General features: G+C 33.2%; 1 protein-coding gene across 2 annotated transcripts in view; it reads left to right on the forward strand.

Moving 5' to 3' along the window:
• Positions 1-17,395, forward strand: part of LOC114330014 (group 3 secretory phospholipase A2) — a 66,076-nt gene that overhangs the window by 18,784 nt on the left and 29,897 nt on the right. For both annotated transcript variants that reach the window (XM_028279308.2, XM_028279306.2), the window contains exons 2-3: positions 13,371-13,409; positions 17,057-17,199. In XM_028279308.2, the coding sequence (XP_028135109.1) occupies positions 13,404-13,409; positions 17,057-17,199 (149 nt within the window). In that variant the 5' untranslated portion in view covers positions 13,371-13,403. The remainder of the gene's footprint in view (positions 1-13,370; positions 13,410-17,056; positions 17,200-17,395) is intronic.

The following is a 17,395-nucleotide window of genomic DNA, read 5'->3' on the forward strand; positions in this document are numbered from 1 at the left end:
TTTGACAAAAGGAAATTTTCCAAAAATTTTTAGAAATTTTTTTTTACTCTAAAACCAATGTTCTTCAAAAATAATCACTTCAAAGCAATCAAACTTACAGATTATATCTGTACCTCAGAGCTAAACTGTATTAACTCCATTTTTTTGAAAAATTATATTATTTCACTTTCTACATAACACACTTCACATCTTTCATATGCGATACGATATAAAATCCTATTTAATGTGGTTCCGAAGATAGGCAACGTTAAAGTGTATTAAGTCCCTCCGTAGCTCCGAGCTAAACAGTCGTTTACACTTAATACCCAGCAAAATAAAAGTATTAACTCCATGAAACGATGTAAAACCGCGGCGTGCTAGTGGTAATCAGTATTCTGTGGAAAATAAATGAAAGTAAAACTAAATGACTTCAAGGATTTTAAGACTCTTCAAAACAAAACTGTTTTAACTGGCCACCTTTTATTATAAGGAACAAACTCAGCAGAATACAGACTTTCGTATGTCAGATGTTTCCACTTGGAAGTATGTATGTAGCGATAATTTGGGATTACTTTTTTCAAAACTAATTTTAGTTCGGAAACATTCCAATCTGTTGATCTTAACAGAAATCCTAGGCATGTTGAGTTTCCTGCGGCTCTGCCTGTGAATCACGATAAGCCAAAGGAATTTCATAATTTTTATAAAAACTTATCCTACTCCGATAAAGTAGATGAGGATTTATAAAATTTTTCCAAAACAATTGTAAGTGAACAACACTCATGATCCTTTGGGTTTCGTTTTTCGTTAGTTTTGTTTACTCATTTTGTTTTATAGATATTCTTTATTTCATTTAATTTAAAAAAAGAAGTATTCTTGACTTAATTATGTTTCATGTATCGTATTATCTCCAGATTATTTATTCACGTGTGTCAACTTACCATTATATTAACTTCCGAATATGGTAATTGTTTTCATGCCAAACAGTATTAACTCCACGATTTTTCAAAAAATTAAAGAGGTATAACAATAACAAATACAGTAATATATGGGATCATTTATACTTATCAATTAGTGTTTATCACATATTTGAAGAAAAAGAAATAAAAATTGTATTTAAAATTTACTGTTTATATTTCTTTTAAACTGCTCTCCTGTAAAATTTCAATTTTGTGAGTTAATGCGGTTTAGCTCTGAGGTACAGATATAAACAATACACATACAGTTAAAGTAAATGGTAAAGAGTTAACGATGAATTTTATTTAGGATGCTAAATAGAGAGATATTTTCACGATTTTTTTAACAAAAAAAAGAGGAAAACTTGTTTTTTCAGTGTAACTCGTTTATTTTTAATGCTAGAAACTTTTGTAAAAAACAAATATAAAGCTTTTTTAAATACTTTAAAAATGTTAATAAGCTTTTCCCGAAAGGTGCTTAGTTTTTTGGTGATTTCACGTTGAAATATTCGATTTGGAATAAGACGAATAAGAACGTATTTTTCATGAGCTACAACTTAGCTTTTGCTCAATTTATAGACTTTTCTGACACACCACTATTTTTTGTTTTTTTAAAAGCTACACTTTTGTTAAGAATACTTTTTCGATCAAATATTTACTTTTTGAGTTATATGCGAAAAATCGTCTGAAAACGTAGTTTTTTTGTCGAAAAATCAACATTTTCAATCGCGAATAACACGAAAAGTATTGACTTACATAAAAAACTTTATAGAACGAAAGTTGCTTATAATCTGTCAATTTATCCATTTTCGGGTTTATTTTAAACACGCGTTTTTCATCCTCCGGGAAGGGGTGACTGTCACCCCCCAAGTAAAAGCAACCAACTGCACAATTTCAACTTTGAAGTGGAACGTAAGTAGAACTTAAATCCAAATTTTCATGCAATTCGGAGTTGCCCCTGAAAATTACACTCCAAAACGGTCATTTATTGGGCTATATATGGAAGTGAGATAGGAAGGGTCAAAAAGTGTATATGTTACGGTTGATGTAATAAATCCGGTCTGTATTAATAATTACCGGTAAATATTAATAGTAACCGTAGCAGTTAATCAATGTGATTAATAATGCCTTTATAATTAAATTTACCGGCTATTATTAATACTTTCCTAATAATCTTGGTTAATGTAATAAAAACGCATTCTGGGCTTCACTATTGTTTATTTATGAAATTTGATAATAAAGTTAAACAATTAAAGATAATTTATCAATAAAAAAAAGTCTCTTGTGGCACTTGGAATTACAAAGAACGCTTAATTTTTTGCATTTGCAGCGTTTTTAATTGCATTGGCCACTACAATTGCAGTGGCGGAATCGCTGACTGCCTAAATTCGAAATTTTACGAACGCGTTCACTGCGGCTTATCTCAGTATCAGGCGCTTCATTGACTGAAATAAGAGTTTCCTAGCAGGTGGTAAATTCGTTTCTTGTATGAATTGGTTTAAATGCCATGCTTATTGCCTAGCTTATATAGCTTTTCATCTATAACAGAAATAATAATGGCAATAATGTTTCGGCTGTCGGCCTTAGCTCTAGTAACTTCTGGAATTCGCACTCTAACACTTTGACCTACTTTTTCAACAGTGAATCTATCAATAGAACGCTTTAAGGTTCTGTCAGATTCTTTTACAAGTGACTATTTAGCAAGATCCCGAGTCTCCTGAATTTTCTTTTGAAGTTTTGTCAATTGCAGTGCCATCTTCTTCGTATCCCTCATTTTATTTAACGCCAATACTGGCATTGTCTTCCTCCTTGACAGCAATTATCGCACACGCATTATGTTCGATTGGGCTGTTAGTGTTACCTGTATCTTCAATGTTCGTTAACTGTGAATCATCCGTTGTATTGTTGAGTTTCATTTCACCAAGGTGCTTTGTTCCATCATCAGCGTCATCAGAATGATCTGTTATTATCGCTTTTAAATCTTCTTCTGATTTCGGATAAAGTACCAGGAGGTAAGGATGTTTTTAATCCTACTTTAGCCTTATGTATTTAATACATTAAATAGTGTATTACACAGTGGCCGTTTCCGACTACAGAGATTGACTAACACTGTGGTATGATAATATGCGCTATGCGCCGTATTTAGCTCTGGTATATCGCAGTGGCTACACTTCCTACACTTCGCAGGCTTCTACGTACTTAATGGTATTGAAATTTATCACATTTACCGTTCTAATCTGGGATTTATTAATAATTACCGGTCGATGTGATTATTTCTGGCATATTTATTAGTTTTTTCTACGACCGTTTAATAACATGCTCATTATTCGCTATTTCTTCATAGATAATAGCACCCATTACTGTACCCGTGAGTAATAATTCATTACTCACGGGCTGAAGTTACTCACGGGTCATTACTACTCACGGGCTGAAGTTAGATTCAAGTGGCGCATGCCACTTTTAATATTAATCGTATATAAACTGCAAATAAAATTACTTAAACTTGTTTATTTAATACAATAATTATTGTAATTTATATCAATAATTACATCTGAGATGTAATTATTGATAAGATAAGATGTAAGATATAATCTTATAAGCCTCGAACAAGATAGTGTAAAAATATTGTATCAAAACAGACTGAACGAGAAGCTTGAAAACATAAATTTCAATAACATCGAAGACCACTACAATTACATTAAAGAAAGTATTCACTCTGCAGCAAAAGAAGCCCTTGGATATTACGAAAAGAAAAACAAAAATACTCCATACTGGTGGGATGAAGAAATAGACACAGCGATAAAACAAAAGAAACAAAAGTATGAACACTATTTAAGTGCAAAAACAGATACCAATTGGTCTAATTACAAAAACCATCAAGCAAAGGTAAGACAAATGATAAGACAGAAAAAAAATGAATCCTGGGATCAAAACTGTCAAAAAATAAATACGTATATAGGAGGAACCAGAAGTACAGAAAGCTGGAAACTTAATAAATCTCTTAGGACCAACGACAAGAAAAAAGATTTAATCTCACCAATTTCGTTAGAAACATGGGACATGTACTTCAGTAAACTGTTGCAAGAAGATCGAAGAGAATTCAAAATAAAAGAAAATAACCAAAACATACGCGTCGAAGCATCTCCTATAAGAATCACGAAAAAGGAAGTAAAGGATATCTGTACTTCACTCAAAAACAAAAAAGCACCCGGACCTGGCAATATACCCTCAGAACTAATAAAATATGGAACTGAAAAACTATATGAACACCTGACAATACTCTTTCAAAACTGCATAAACAAAGTAGAGGTTCCAGCTGAATTTAAAACCTCTACCATTTCAACTTTACATAAAAAAGGAAACAAACAAAACTGCGACAATTACCGTGGAATAGCAGTTACTAGTACCATTAGTAAAATCTATGGGAAAATGATCAAAAATAGAATAGAAAGAGAATACACTGATATGGAGGCAGAAGAACAGGCGGGTTTTAGAGCTGGTAGATCGACCATAGACCACCTTTTTTGTATCACTCAACTTATAGAAAAAAAGGTTGCTGTAGATCAAGAAGTCCACTTTTTGTTTGTTGATCTAAAAAAGGCCTACGATAGCATCCCCCAAAACAAGTTATGGAACACTCTAAGACAAACGAACATCAACTCAAATCTCATAACAGCAGTGGAAAAACTATATGATAACGCCAACGCCAAAGTTAAAATAGGAACGAATGTTTCCAAAGGTTTTGTAGTAGACAAAGGACTGAAGCAGGGATGCTGCCTATCGCCGACACTTTTCAAAATATATCTGGAACAAGCATTAAAACTTTGGAAGCGGAAGTGCAGCGGCATGGGTATACAATTAAATAATAACAACCTGTACACTTTATGTTTTGCTGATGATCAAATTGTGATTGCCAACGATTATGACGATCTGGAATACATGACTCGGAAATTAATCGAAGAGTACAAAAAATGGGGATTAGAAGTTAACATAGAGAAAACAATGTACATGAACATCGGTGGCAACGAACAGAATCTAGTTTTAAACGACGGACAACACATTAAGTACAACAATAAATATTCTTATTTAGGAGTAGAAATCACGGACGACGGCAAATCAGATCAGGCTATAAAAAAACGAAACACTCAAGGTAGAAGGGCCATATCTCAACTAAATAGTATTATTTGGGATCAACATATATCCAAAAAAAATAAACATCGAATATACAACACTATTATAAAGAGCATAGTAATGTATGGAAGTGACGTGTGGCAGTTAAAGACAACTACTGAAAGAACACTACAAGCCACGGAGATGGACTACTGGAGACGTGCCGCAGGAAAATCAAAACTCGAAAGAATTAATAACGAACGTATACGAGAGATTATGGGAGTCACACATACGATTGTCGAAGATATAAGAGTACAACAACTAAAGTGGTATGGACATGTGCAGAGAATGCCAGAACACCGTCTGCCAAAACAGATTCTAGATTGGTCACCACATGGTAAGAGAAAAAGAGGCCGACCCAGAAAGAGCTGGAGAGAAGGAATAGACAGAGAGATCCGAGAGAGAGGTTTAGACGAAGACCTTTGGGAAGATAGAGATGCATGGAGATTGGACATCGGAAGACGTCGGAGGACGTTTTAAACCGATTATATATATATATATATATATATATATATATATATATATATATATATATATATATATATATATATATATATATATATATATATATATATATATATATATATATCAATAATTAATTTCGAAAAATTTTTAAAGGAATTTTAACTCTAACAATGTCAGTTTATTTTTTACGTTTATATCTTGTTTACTAAAAATTTTGACGTTTATCATTTATTTTAGTGACACTGACATTAGCGCATTTTGTTTATGTTAATTGGAATTTATAACTAATATTGTGTTTATTTTTCAAGTTATATTGTGTTAAATATGTTATAACATATTATGTATAGTTATATTATTATATTACATATAGTATAAATGTAAATATACATTATAATTATATATATGAAATACGTCCACCGACAACAGCCATTTCCTATTTATTAGATTAATTGACAGTAGGTACAAATTTAAGCTTATAATTTTTCGGAAACTAATAGAACTTATATTGACTATTTCTAGTTGTATTTTTACAATAAATTAGAATTTGGTAATAGTAGGCAACCAATTATTCAGCCACGTACTAGGGGTAAATAGCATTTAGATATTTTTGTAAATTATTATAATTTAAATCTCGAGTAGTTGATAATTAAATTTTTTACTAATTAAAATAAAAAAAAAGGTCGTAGAAAAAGTATAGTATTCTACTCGCATGTAATGGCTATTACTCACTCTGATGAATTACGACACTCGCCTACGGCTCGTGTCGTAAACTTCATCATCGTGAGTAATAGCCATCATTACATGCTCGTTGAATAATATACTATTACCTAGCTATTCGGTTTGTATTAATAGTAACCGGTAATTATTAATAATTTCCAATTAATCACACTTACCGTAACATATATACCTAGGTCATCCGATCAAACTAGGCAAACATAATCAAACGGCAGAAATAACTAGAAGAATCCGAATGACTTGGGCAGCAGTAGCAAGACTCAGTGATGTGTTGAAAAACAAAAAGATACCAATAAATCTAAAGAAAAGGGTATTCAACAGTTGTATTCTACCAGTTATGACCTATGGAATGAAGACGATGACACTAACAGAGGTATCAGCCAATAGATTGAGAACGACACCGAGGGCGATCGAACGAGCTATGTTAGGAGTTTCTCTGAGGGAACTTATACGAAATGAGGATGCGAAGCAGGACGAAGGTGGAAGATGTAATTCGAAGAATTGCGCAAATGAAATGGAACTGGGTAGAACACGTGGCACGACAAAACATCGAAAGGTGGACGAGAAACATTGTACATTGGACACCACGCGAGCACAGTCGTAGTAGAGGAAGACCACAAAAACGATGGCTAGACGATATCAAAGCAAAAATGGGGAGAAACTGGCACCAAATAGCACAAAATAGAGAAGAATGGAGAACTCAAGGGGAGGCCTTTGTCCAGGAGTGGATGCAAACTTGCCAAAGAAGAAAAATAAGAAATTTTTGGTATTTATATTTTCTGGTATCCGTGGAAGAAGTGTATAAAAATATAATAGACAGTATGCAAACAGCTGCAAAAGAAGCACTTGGTCTAAAATCCGAACGCCGCGCCGCAGTAAAAAGCTATGGTGGACCGAAGACATACAAAAACTAATAATGGAGAAAAAGAAAGCGTACGCACGGTGGCTAAGTACTAAACATCAAGTAGACAAAGACAAATATTTGGACCTACGAAGAACAACAAGAAGAGCAGTAACAGCAGCAAAAAAAGAAATGTGGGATAGGAAATGCCAAGAAATCAACACTTACATAGGCGGAAGGAAGTGTTCAGAGACATGGAAATTTTTAAACAAAGTAAAGAACACAGAAAGAAATACTGCTTCTATTCAGTTAATACCAACAGAAAAATGGAAAGAATACTACGAGAGTTTGCTAACAGAAAGTAGAGCCGAATATACCAACCACACAATCACCAACAGAAGTATTCGTTGAAGGTAAAGAGATAGTAGTGGGAGTTGATATGGTGAAGAAAGCTGTAAATGAACTAAAAAATGGTAGAGCTCCAGGGCCAGAAAATATTCCTGCCGAATTAATAAAATGTGGCAAAGATAAACTCTTTCAAGCACTTACTTGGTGTATAGACAAATATATAAACGGTGTCACACCACCCAGTTTATGGAAAGTAGCTTATATTTCTTCCATTCGTAAAAAAGGAAATAAGTTGGATTGCTCAAATTACAGAGGAATATCGGTAACTAGTACACTATGCCGGGTGTACGGGCGCATTCTTAGAAATCGCATTGAGATGGAGTATAGGGAACAAGAAGAAGAAGAACAAGCTGGTTTCCGCGCTGGAAGGACTTGCACAGATAATGTCTTCTGCCTAAAACAATTAATTGAAAAAAAAATCAGCAACCAATCAAGAGACCCATCTCATGTTTGTTGACCTCCATAAAGCATACGACAGCGTTCCTGTGACTAAATTGTGGAAATCACTACGAGAAACTAACGTCAGCTACACTCTAATCAAAGCCTTAAAAATATATATGAAAATTCTACATCACAAGTAAAAATTGGCAACACACTATCTAAAAAGTTCATCGTTAACAAGGGTCTGCGCCAGGGCTGCTGTATTTCACCAACTTTGTTCAAGATATATGTTGCAAAAGCACTAAACCACTGGAAACGTAAATGCCACGGTATGGGTATAGACCTCTGAGAGGTTTGTTTATATTCCTTACAATTTGCTGATGACCAAGTCATCATAGCTAATGATAAAGACGATCTACAGTATATGGCAAGAAAATTAATGGAGGAATATGAACAGTGGGGAAAAGGGAGGGTGTTGAAAATTAATGTGGAAAAAACTAAATACCTATCCATAGGAACTGAGTTATCCAATATCGAACTAGAGGATAATGAAGAAGTCACATCCTGTAGTGAATACACGTACCTGGGAGTAACCTTCGATAGAACGGGAAAAGACGATGAGGAAATAAAGAAAAGAGCAACACAAGCTAGAAGAACAATTGGCTGCCTAAAAGGAATACTTTGAAGCTCCGAACTAGGAATGCAGCGAAAATACACTATCTATGAAACACTTATTAACCCTCGTAAGGCGGTGCTTAGACTCTTACGTAAACGACGGTGCGGGGTGCATTTGCACCCCATCCATATATCCATTGTTTTTCATATGTGAACGTCAGGCAAATTGATTTGAAAGATAAATATTACTTGCTTATTAAACTATGAAACATAATTTTACAAACAAAGTACTCATTTCTTCTTAAAAAAAATTATTATCATTGCATCACAAACACATGAAATTTTTCACAGAGTGAGCAACACAAAGTTTTTACACACAATACAGTTATGTCGGGACTTTCTGTCTTTTTCTGTGACATAAGTAACACCGACCTTGTTCCGTAGCTCTGTTAGCTCCAGGTGTAACATCAGAAACGTCCAGTTCAGGATATGAAATTTTCATCATATGCACCCTACAGTTATTTAAAAAAAAACACTTATGCCCGGTTGCACCAACAGATCTTAAGCTCCAGCTTAGCTAAGCTCTACTTATAGATAGGGCCTCCTTGAGTGTCACTTACGTTGCACCATAATTTTCGATTCTTGCCTTATTATCAATTATATCTATTATTATATTATGATATTTTTATTATAATATATTATAATTAAATTATATTAATTCTGTGCTATTCTCGTCTTAACCCATTAGCGCCCAGCGTTACCATATGGTAACGTAAAACACATGATTTTTAAAAATTCTGCGGTATGCCCATGGAATTAGTCAGTCACATATTTTGAGAACTATCCTTTCTAGGAACACTTCAGGCACCCATGAAACGTAACGGATTCGTATTTTAGCCTTTTCTCAACCGTCGAGGGATAATCATATGACAGTGTGGTTTAAATTTATAGAAATAGATGGACGTCCGTTTTGCTTAAGCAATTTTTGATAGTCTGCTAGTAACTTTATTTGCATATTAAAAAAAACTAAGTTTATTATACCCCAACTTATTATAAATTGTTGTATTTTATCAACAATTAAATGTAGCGAGTTCAGTAGGAATAGTCAAAGTACGCCATTACCATATGGTTGCGGTGGGCGCGTACGGAGTCATAATCTTATTTTTTTTCAGTCGTGGATTTTTGTTAGCAGAAGCGATAGTGTTACTGGTGCAATGGAAAGATAACTCTGTTGTTACAATATCATCTACGAGTTGTGGTGGTTCAGCATTGGGCACGGTAAAAATATTTTCTCATGAAGAAAAAGGCCACATTCAAGTAAGTCGGCCTTACTATATTGCTGAATACAACAAAATATGGTGGGTACCGTCTGGATGGATCAAGGTGTTTCAACCTACCGAGTAGCAATTTGCAGTAAAAAATGGTACTGGCAAATTGTAACATGGTTGTTGGGTGTTGTAGTCCATAATTCATGGCATTTATATAAAAAAATTATATCCTTGCTATCGTTTAGAAGAGAATTGGCCCAAGTTCTTCTCGCAAGATATGGAAGTCGTCCCTTATATACAGGAAGACCTAGTCTACATAGACGGAACTTGCTAGATCTTCGTTTTGATCGCTTCGACCATTTGTTACATCAAGCAGTATAAGGCGATATGCTGGAGACAGATGTACCGGGTGTCCCAATAAGAATGGCCATATCTCAGGAACGGTTTATAGTAGAGCTTTGAAATAAAAAATTTTATAACAAAAGTTGCCTCAGGAAATGCCTGGAAATTATTTTCATAATTGTGGGTCCACCGCTAGAGGGCGTAATTGGATATCAAAAATAAAAAAATCTAAATTTTACAAAATTTTCCTAATGAAGGGGCACTGGAAATCCTATTATTGTATTCTTCATCAAATTCTGCGCATATTTGATTTAACAAGTTTAACTCTACCCTTGCAAATAAGAGGTGGGGGTGAGTGGGAACCTTGTTATGAAAAAATGGCTGTAAGTCCGGTTCTACTAAATCAAATTTTGAAAACTGGGTCTTGTTGAAGACAGATCTTTTTCTTCAATGTAAGCGTGATAATTTTGAACCATCCTAATAAGTAATAAGCCAGCTGGGAGGCGTTATTTAATTTTTTTCAGAAATCTAGTTTTCTTTGGAAAATATTAAATACAAGTATGCATTTTTAATCATATTTTATAAAATTAGATTAAATTAGCAATAGAATAGCGAAAACCGCATGTCGATATCTTTTGTCTATCTCAAGATATCTCGAGAAATGTGTAAATTTTATACATAACTGTTACTATCACCGGTAAACTAAGTTAATGAAAAGTAGTGTGCTGTGAAAAAAACAAAATAACATTTTCCAGATGTCAACGTATAAAAATATAATTAATTAAAACAACAATATAAAGAGAAACAATACTATTAAAATTAAATATAACACAGAACAAAAAGAACTACTTAGTGACGACCTAAATATTCAAATTGTTGCCCATCATACACTACTCTAGAATACATTATCCAGAGAATACTAAACGCCATTCAAAGCATATCGAGAGCAGAAATTGAGACTGCTGTTCAATCTACTCTTGAAAGAGTAAATGTTTGCAACGAAAATGATGGGTAAAAATTTGAACGTTTATGTCATCACTAAATAGTTGTTTTTATTTCTTTGTAATAGGGCTTTTCAACGCTTCTCATTTGTTTCGAGCCTCTGTCATATGCCGTATAATCCGTGTATAATATTAATATACGAGATATGAACGAGGCTCGAAACAAATGAGAAGCGTTGAAAAGACCTAATATACGTTGACAGCTGGAAAATGTTTCTTTGTTGTTTCCATAGCACACTACTTTTAATGAATTATTTCGTTTACCGGTGACAGTAACAGTTATGTTTTTAAATTTACACGTTTTGTAAGATATCTCGAGATAGAAAAAAGGTATTAACATGCGGTTTTCGCTATTCTGTTGCTAATTTTGTCTAATTTTGTAATATGGTATTAAAAATGCATGTTTATATTTAATATTTTCCAAGGAACACTAGATTTCTGAAAAAAATTAAATAACGCCTTCTAGCTGGCATATTACTCAGTAAGTTGGTTCTAAATCATAACTTTTACATTGACAAAAAAGATCTGTCTTCAACAAGACCAAGTTTGCAAAATTTGATTAAGCAGAACCGGACTCACAGCCAGTTTTTCATAACAAGGTTCCCACTCACCCCCACCTCTTATTTCCAAAGGTAGACCTAAACTTGTCAAATAAAATATGCGTAGAATTTTATGAAGAATACGACGATCGGATTTCCAGTGCCCCTTCATTAGGAAAATTTTGTAAAATTTAGATTTTTTAATTTTTGATATTCAATTACGCCCTCTAGCGGTGGTCCCACAATTATGAAAATAATTTCCAGGCTTCTCCTGAGGCAACTTTTGTTATAAAATTTTTTATTTCAAAGCTCTACTGTAAACGGTTCCTGAGATATGGCCGAGAGCCATTCTTATTGGGACACCCGGTACAACATCTGGATGAAAAATGTGTAAAAAATGCAACGTTGGTTTGTGTGTTAATTGTTTTATAGGATACCACACCAGATGATGAAAATATTCTCAAATAAATATTTAAAAAAAAATTAAAAAATTTGGTTTCAACGATCCTAAAAATTCCTTAAGCGCCCAGCGTTACCATATGGTGACACCATATAATTTTTTTAAAAAAAGACAGGAAACTGAAAAACTTGTTTTTTTTTTTGGATTAAATTATTAACATTTTTATCAAATTAACCCTAAAAGTAAAGATTTTTAAATAAAAAAAAACTTGGGCGTTAATGGGTTAAGCTTAAGATCTGTTGGTGCAACCGGGCATTAAACGCAAAGAGTTTTAAATGCTGTAATGGGTGGAGTGCGTTTAGAATTGAATTTAATGCGAATAAAAAAATGGACAAAAATAAAAAAAAATATTAAAAAAGATAGGTGAGAAAAACGAGGTCTGGGGTGCAGCTGCACCCCGCACCGCCTTACGAAGGTTAAAAGCAGCCTACTTTACGGAGCAGAAACTTGGAGAATAACCGAGAACAACAGGAAAAAATTAGAAGCTGTAGAAATGGATGTGTTTAGAAGATCATTAGGTATATCCCGTAGGGAAAGAGTTCGAAATGAGGAAGTAAAACGACGAATTGGAATAGATGTTTACTTAACAACAGACATTGAGAGGAAACAGTTGATTTGGTATGGTCATGTTCAAAGAATGGAAGACACAAGATTGCCCAAAAAGATTAGGCAGTGGGTACCACCAAACTGCAAAAAACGAGGAAGACCCAAAAAGACATGGAAGGAGAAGGGGTAACCACAGCAATGAGTACAAGGGATCTTAGAGATGGCCATGGCCAATGGGATGATAAAAGGACGTGGAAGTTAGGCATCGGACAACGTCGAAAGACGTTCTAAAACCGATACATACATACATACATATTTTCTTCCTTCTCCAATAAGTTCCACCCTGTTACTATTTTTTTTTTCTTTTTGCCATTTTTATAGGCATCGTCTCTGGTCTATTCTGTAAATATAGCTAATTTTGTCCATTTTCCGCATGGCTAATAGATATGGAACACTCTGTAAGTCTAATTTTTATACTCACCACTTTGGAAATTTTATATGCTTACCACTACCTGTAAATACAAAAATTTTCTAAACCACGACTTCCTTTCGGTATACCTACTGGTTAATGGTTATAGATTACCTACAAACAGAGATTATTATTTAATCAACACTGACTTTAAAGGTATATGTACTAATAGTTTATTAATTGTTTCTTATTTTTCAGTATACGAACATACCATCCAATATAAGAAAAGAAATGAGGGTAAGTGTTTACCTTAAATTTTTATAAAACTTATGGTACCATTTCGTAAATAGTAAAGATATCTTTTTATTTTATATACCGCATCAATCTTGTAGGTTATTATAATAAGTTATATACAATATATTATAATAAGTTACATTCAGTTAGGTACTTTTTTAAACTTAAAATATTATAATTTTTTCCCAGGATATGTTGTAGGTTCTGAAATATGTTAAATTTTTATTTCTAAATCTGATATGCAGGCCAATATATTAGTCCAGAGCGCATCTGTTTTGAGATGGACGTTGAGAGGTGACTTATATTTTTTTGCAGAAATTGCTTGGAATTAACTCATATATTAATAACTGAGTTATCCTCCCACTCAAAAAGGTCCGGAACATTGTTTAAATAATCAAAATGTCAAAAAATGAAAGAAAAATTCGATTTTTTCTTCGTTTTTTGATTATAACTTTAAAAGTATTCACTTCTGAGAAAAGTTGCATTAACGTAAAAGTTGGGTCATTAAATTTCCTATAACATAGGATTGGTTAAAAATTTTAAAAATTGTCACCCTTCGTTGCAAAATAGCAAAAATTGCGAAAAAAAAACATAAAAAAACAAATATTCGCATTTTGTGTTTATCAATCATTTATGCTACACTTAGGACCTTCATATTTTACCCAGAAACTTTATGATGTAATAAAACAACACTGTAAATTCCATTAAGATCGGTTTAATAAAATTTGCAAAATAAATTTTGCAATCCAGCTTTCGCAAAAAAAAATTTATTTTTTCAAAATGTTGCCGGACTGAAAATAAAGCAGATGGCAAGTTGACATTTTTTTCCATATAGAAGAATACTGTACCTTTCATTTGCAATTTGAAAAATTAAAATCGGTTAACTACCACGGCGTCAGGATTTTTTTTTAAATAAACATTAAGCGCATGACAGCGGTGTTTTCTTCCAAAATTTCTTCCAACCTTGATCTAATAATATATTATTTTTTTACTCTATATTTTGTTGCATTTTAATATTTTAATTCCACAAAAATCAAACTAATTTGATTATTGTTTGTGAAATATGGTTTAAACAATTGAATATGTTTAAAAATAATAAACTTTTATTTTCTAAGTTAAAATATATGAACAAAGAAAGATTTTGCTAAAAAAAGTGTAATTTCAAAGGACAGAGTATGTGTTTTTATTTTGCAATAAACAAATTTATTTATTTATATCGAAATGTACTAAAAATTAAAATGCCCCCCCCCCCCCCAAACCCGACGCTCAAAATGGTGTGACTTTTTTCTGAACATTATGTAGACCATATAAAACAATTTGGTTTTGAAGGATAACTTTCACTTTGGATGTCTGGGTTATGCCATTATTTGGATCAATTTTATCATACTATTATTATTAATCCACAAGGAAGAACTTCCTGTAGTTGGCTGTATACCATTAATTATAAGTGAAATTTAATAAAAAATTTTCTTCTTGGTAAAAGATATATTAGTTAAACTAATAACTAATATACCTTTTACCAAGAAGAAAATTTTTTATTAAATTTAACTTCATTATTATTACTTTCTATTTTTTATTTTTTTCTCTTAATCTGAAGTTTGGTCTCCTTCTAGGTTTTGTATTTGTAGGTTTCCACTTTAATATTTTCTATATTAATTTTTCTTCTTCTCGTCTTAGTACAAGCCCGAGCCATTTCCACCTTTGGTCCCTTATATGCCTGATTATATCCATTCTATGTATCTGGTTACATATTTATCTTATTAAATTATCGTCTAACGTTTTTGTAAACTCTCCGTCTTATATTTTTTTGGTCCAAGAATTCTTCTGACGATCTTCTATTATTCTTAGCTTCGTCTTTGTTATGTAGGCTCATTTTTTCTTCTGAGTAAGCTACGACAGGTCTGATTGATGTTTTATATATTTTCATTTTGGTACTTTTACTGATATGTCTGTCTTTTAGTAGTTTTTGGTATTTCCAATATGCTCTATTGCCCGCTTTTACTCTTTCAGTTATCTCTACGCTCCTGTCGTTTGAGTTTTACTCCGAGATACTTAAATTTATCCACTTGCGTATTCTAGGCTTTTTTGTCTGTTGACCTAGTAATAGAGGCTATTACCATATCGTCAGCGTATTCTTTTGTAGATAGCTTTGTGTGATCATCTATTTGATTTCAGTTTTATTAATCGCCAGTCCAGTGCTATATTAAAAATTGTAGTAGACAGACTGCTGACACCTTGTCAAACTCCTACTTCTATATTAGATAATAGTTTCTGACACGGCTTAAATTATAACACGGCATTATTTTGAACTAAAATCAATTTTAGTAAAAGTAGCTAGGCATGCACAGAAATTATAAGTAGGTATAATATTATAATTAATATAATATACAATAATATTTATAACAAGTTATTGGACTTCGTAAGTCCTTGGTTTTCACCAAAAGTAATCGAAAGTAGAACTGGAAGTCGATATTTGAACTCTTCGTGTAACTTTGCGTCGATTGATACGATTTTACTAATTTTGAGTCATTGTTGCAACTCTAAAACCGGAAGTCCGATGTCAAATTTCTGATCTTTAGTATCATCCTTGTGTTATAAGCTTTCATTCGACACCTCATTTTGTCATTCTATCTGTATTAATAACGGAGGAGTTGTATTCGCGGACGGACAGACAGTCATGAAACCGGAAGTATATATTTGTTCTCGTCTTGCCAAGGCGCGTCGAATAATATATCGCTTCTACTATTTAGAGTCACTTTAAAGCAGTACTTCTAATCGCATTTCTAAAATTGGAAGTCCTAGGTCAAATTTCTCACCTTAAGTACCATCCTTGGATTATAAACTTTCATTTGACACCTCAGTTGTCATTCTACCTGGTATAATGACGGAGGAGTTATATTCGCGGTCGGACGGACAGACGGACAGACAGCCTAGGTCAAATGTCTCACTTTTAGTACCATCCTTGGATTATAAGCTTTCATTTGACACCTCAGTTGTCATTCTACCTGGTATAATGACGGAGGAGTTATATTCGCGGTCGGACGGATACACAGCCTATGTCAAATTAATCACCTTTAGTACCATCCTTGGATTATAAGCTTTCATTTGACACCTCATTTGTTATTCTACCTGGTACCTATAATGAAGGATGAGATATATTCGCGATCGGACGGACAGACCGACAGACAGCCTAGGTCAAATGTATCATTTTTAGTACCATCCTTGGATTATAAGCTTTCATTTGACATCTCATTTGTCATTCTACCTGGTATAATGACGGAGGAGTTATATTCGCGGTCGGACGGACAGACGGACAGACAGCCTAGGTCAAATGTCTCACCTTTAGTACCATCCTTGGATTATAAGCTTTCATTTGACACCTCATTTGTCATTCTACTTTGTATAATGACGGAGGAGTTGTGTTCACAGACAGACGGACGGACGGACAGACGGACGTGGATAATTCAAAGTTTTCACATTTTTTCAAAATTGGGTGAAAACAATATAAAATATATAATATGATATAAATATAATAATATAAAAAAACAGATCAATGAATTGTAAAATTGCAGAGAAAATTGAACACAACTGATCCTTTTTCATTGAATGTTGTTTAAATGATACTTTTGCATTTATTTTTATTTTTTCAGCATAATGAACTGTTTCGAATCATCCAATTGTTTCTGCTTATTCATGTAACTTCATCAAGTACAGTTTTTATATCAGATTATGGAATGTCAAAAATGATAGAACTCAGCACCAAAATGCCATACTGTGTTGTTCAAATTGACAGGTAAGTTATAATTTGTTTCTAAATAGACTAATGGTTCGTTTGTCTATTTTTCTTGATCTTGAATTAATCTAAATCAGCTTAATATAACAACAAATAGGGTAGTCAGGACAGCGAGAGACGGTTCCCCAATAGGAAGACAATCAGTGGGAAGACCACGAAAACGATGGAACGACAACTTACTAGAGGCACATTGAAA

This window comes from Diabrotica virgifera, chromosome 2, assembly GCF_917563875.1.
Source record: "Diabrotica virgifera virgifera chromosome 2, PGI_DIABVI_V3a".
In the NCBI taxonomy this organism is placed as follows: domain Eukaryota; kingdom Metazoa; phylum Arthropoda; class Insecta; order Coleoptera; family Chrysomelidae; genus Diabrotica; species Diabrotica virgifera.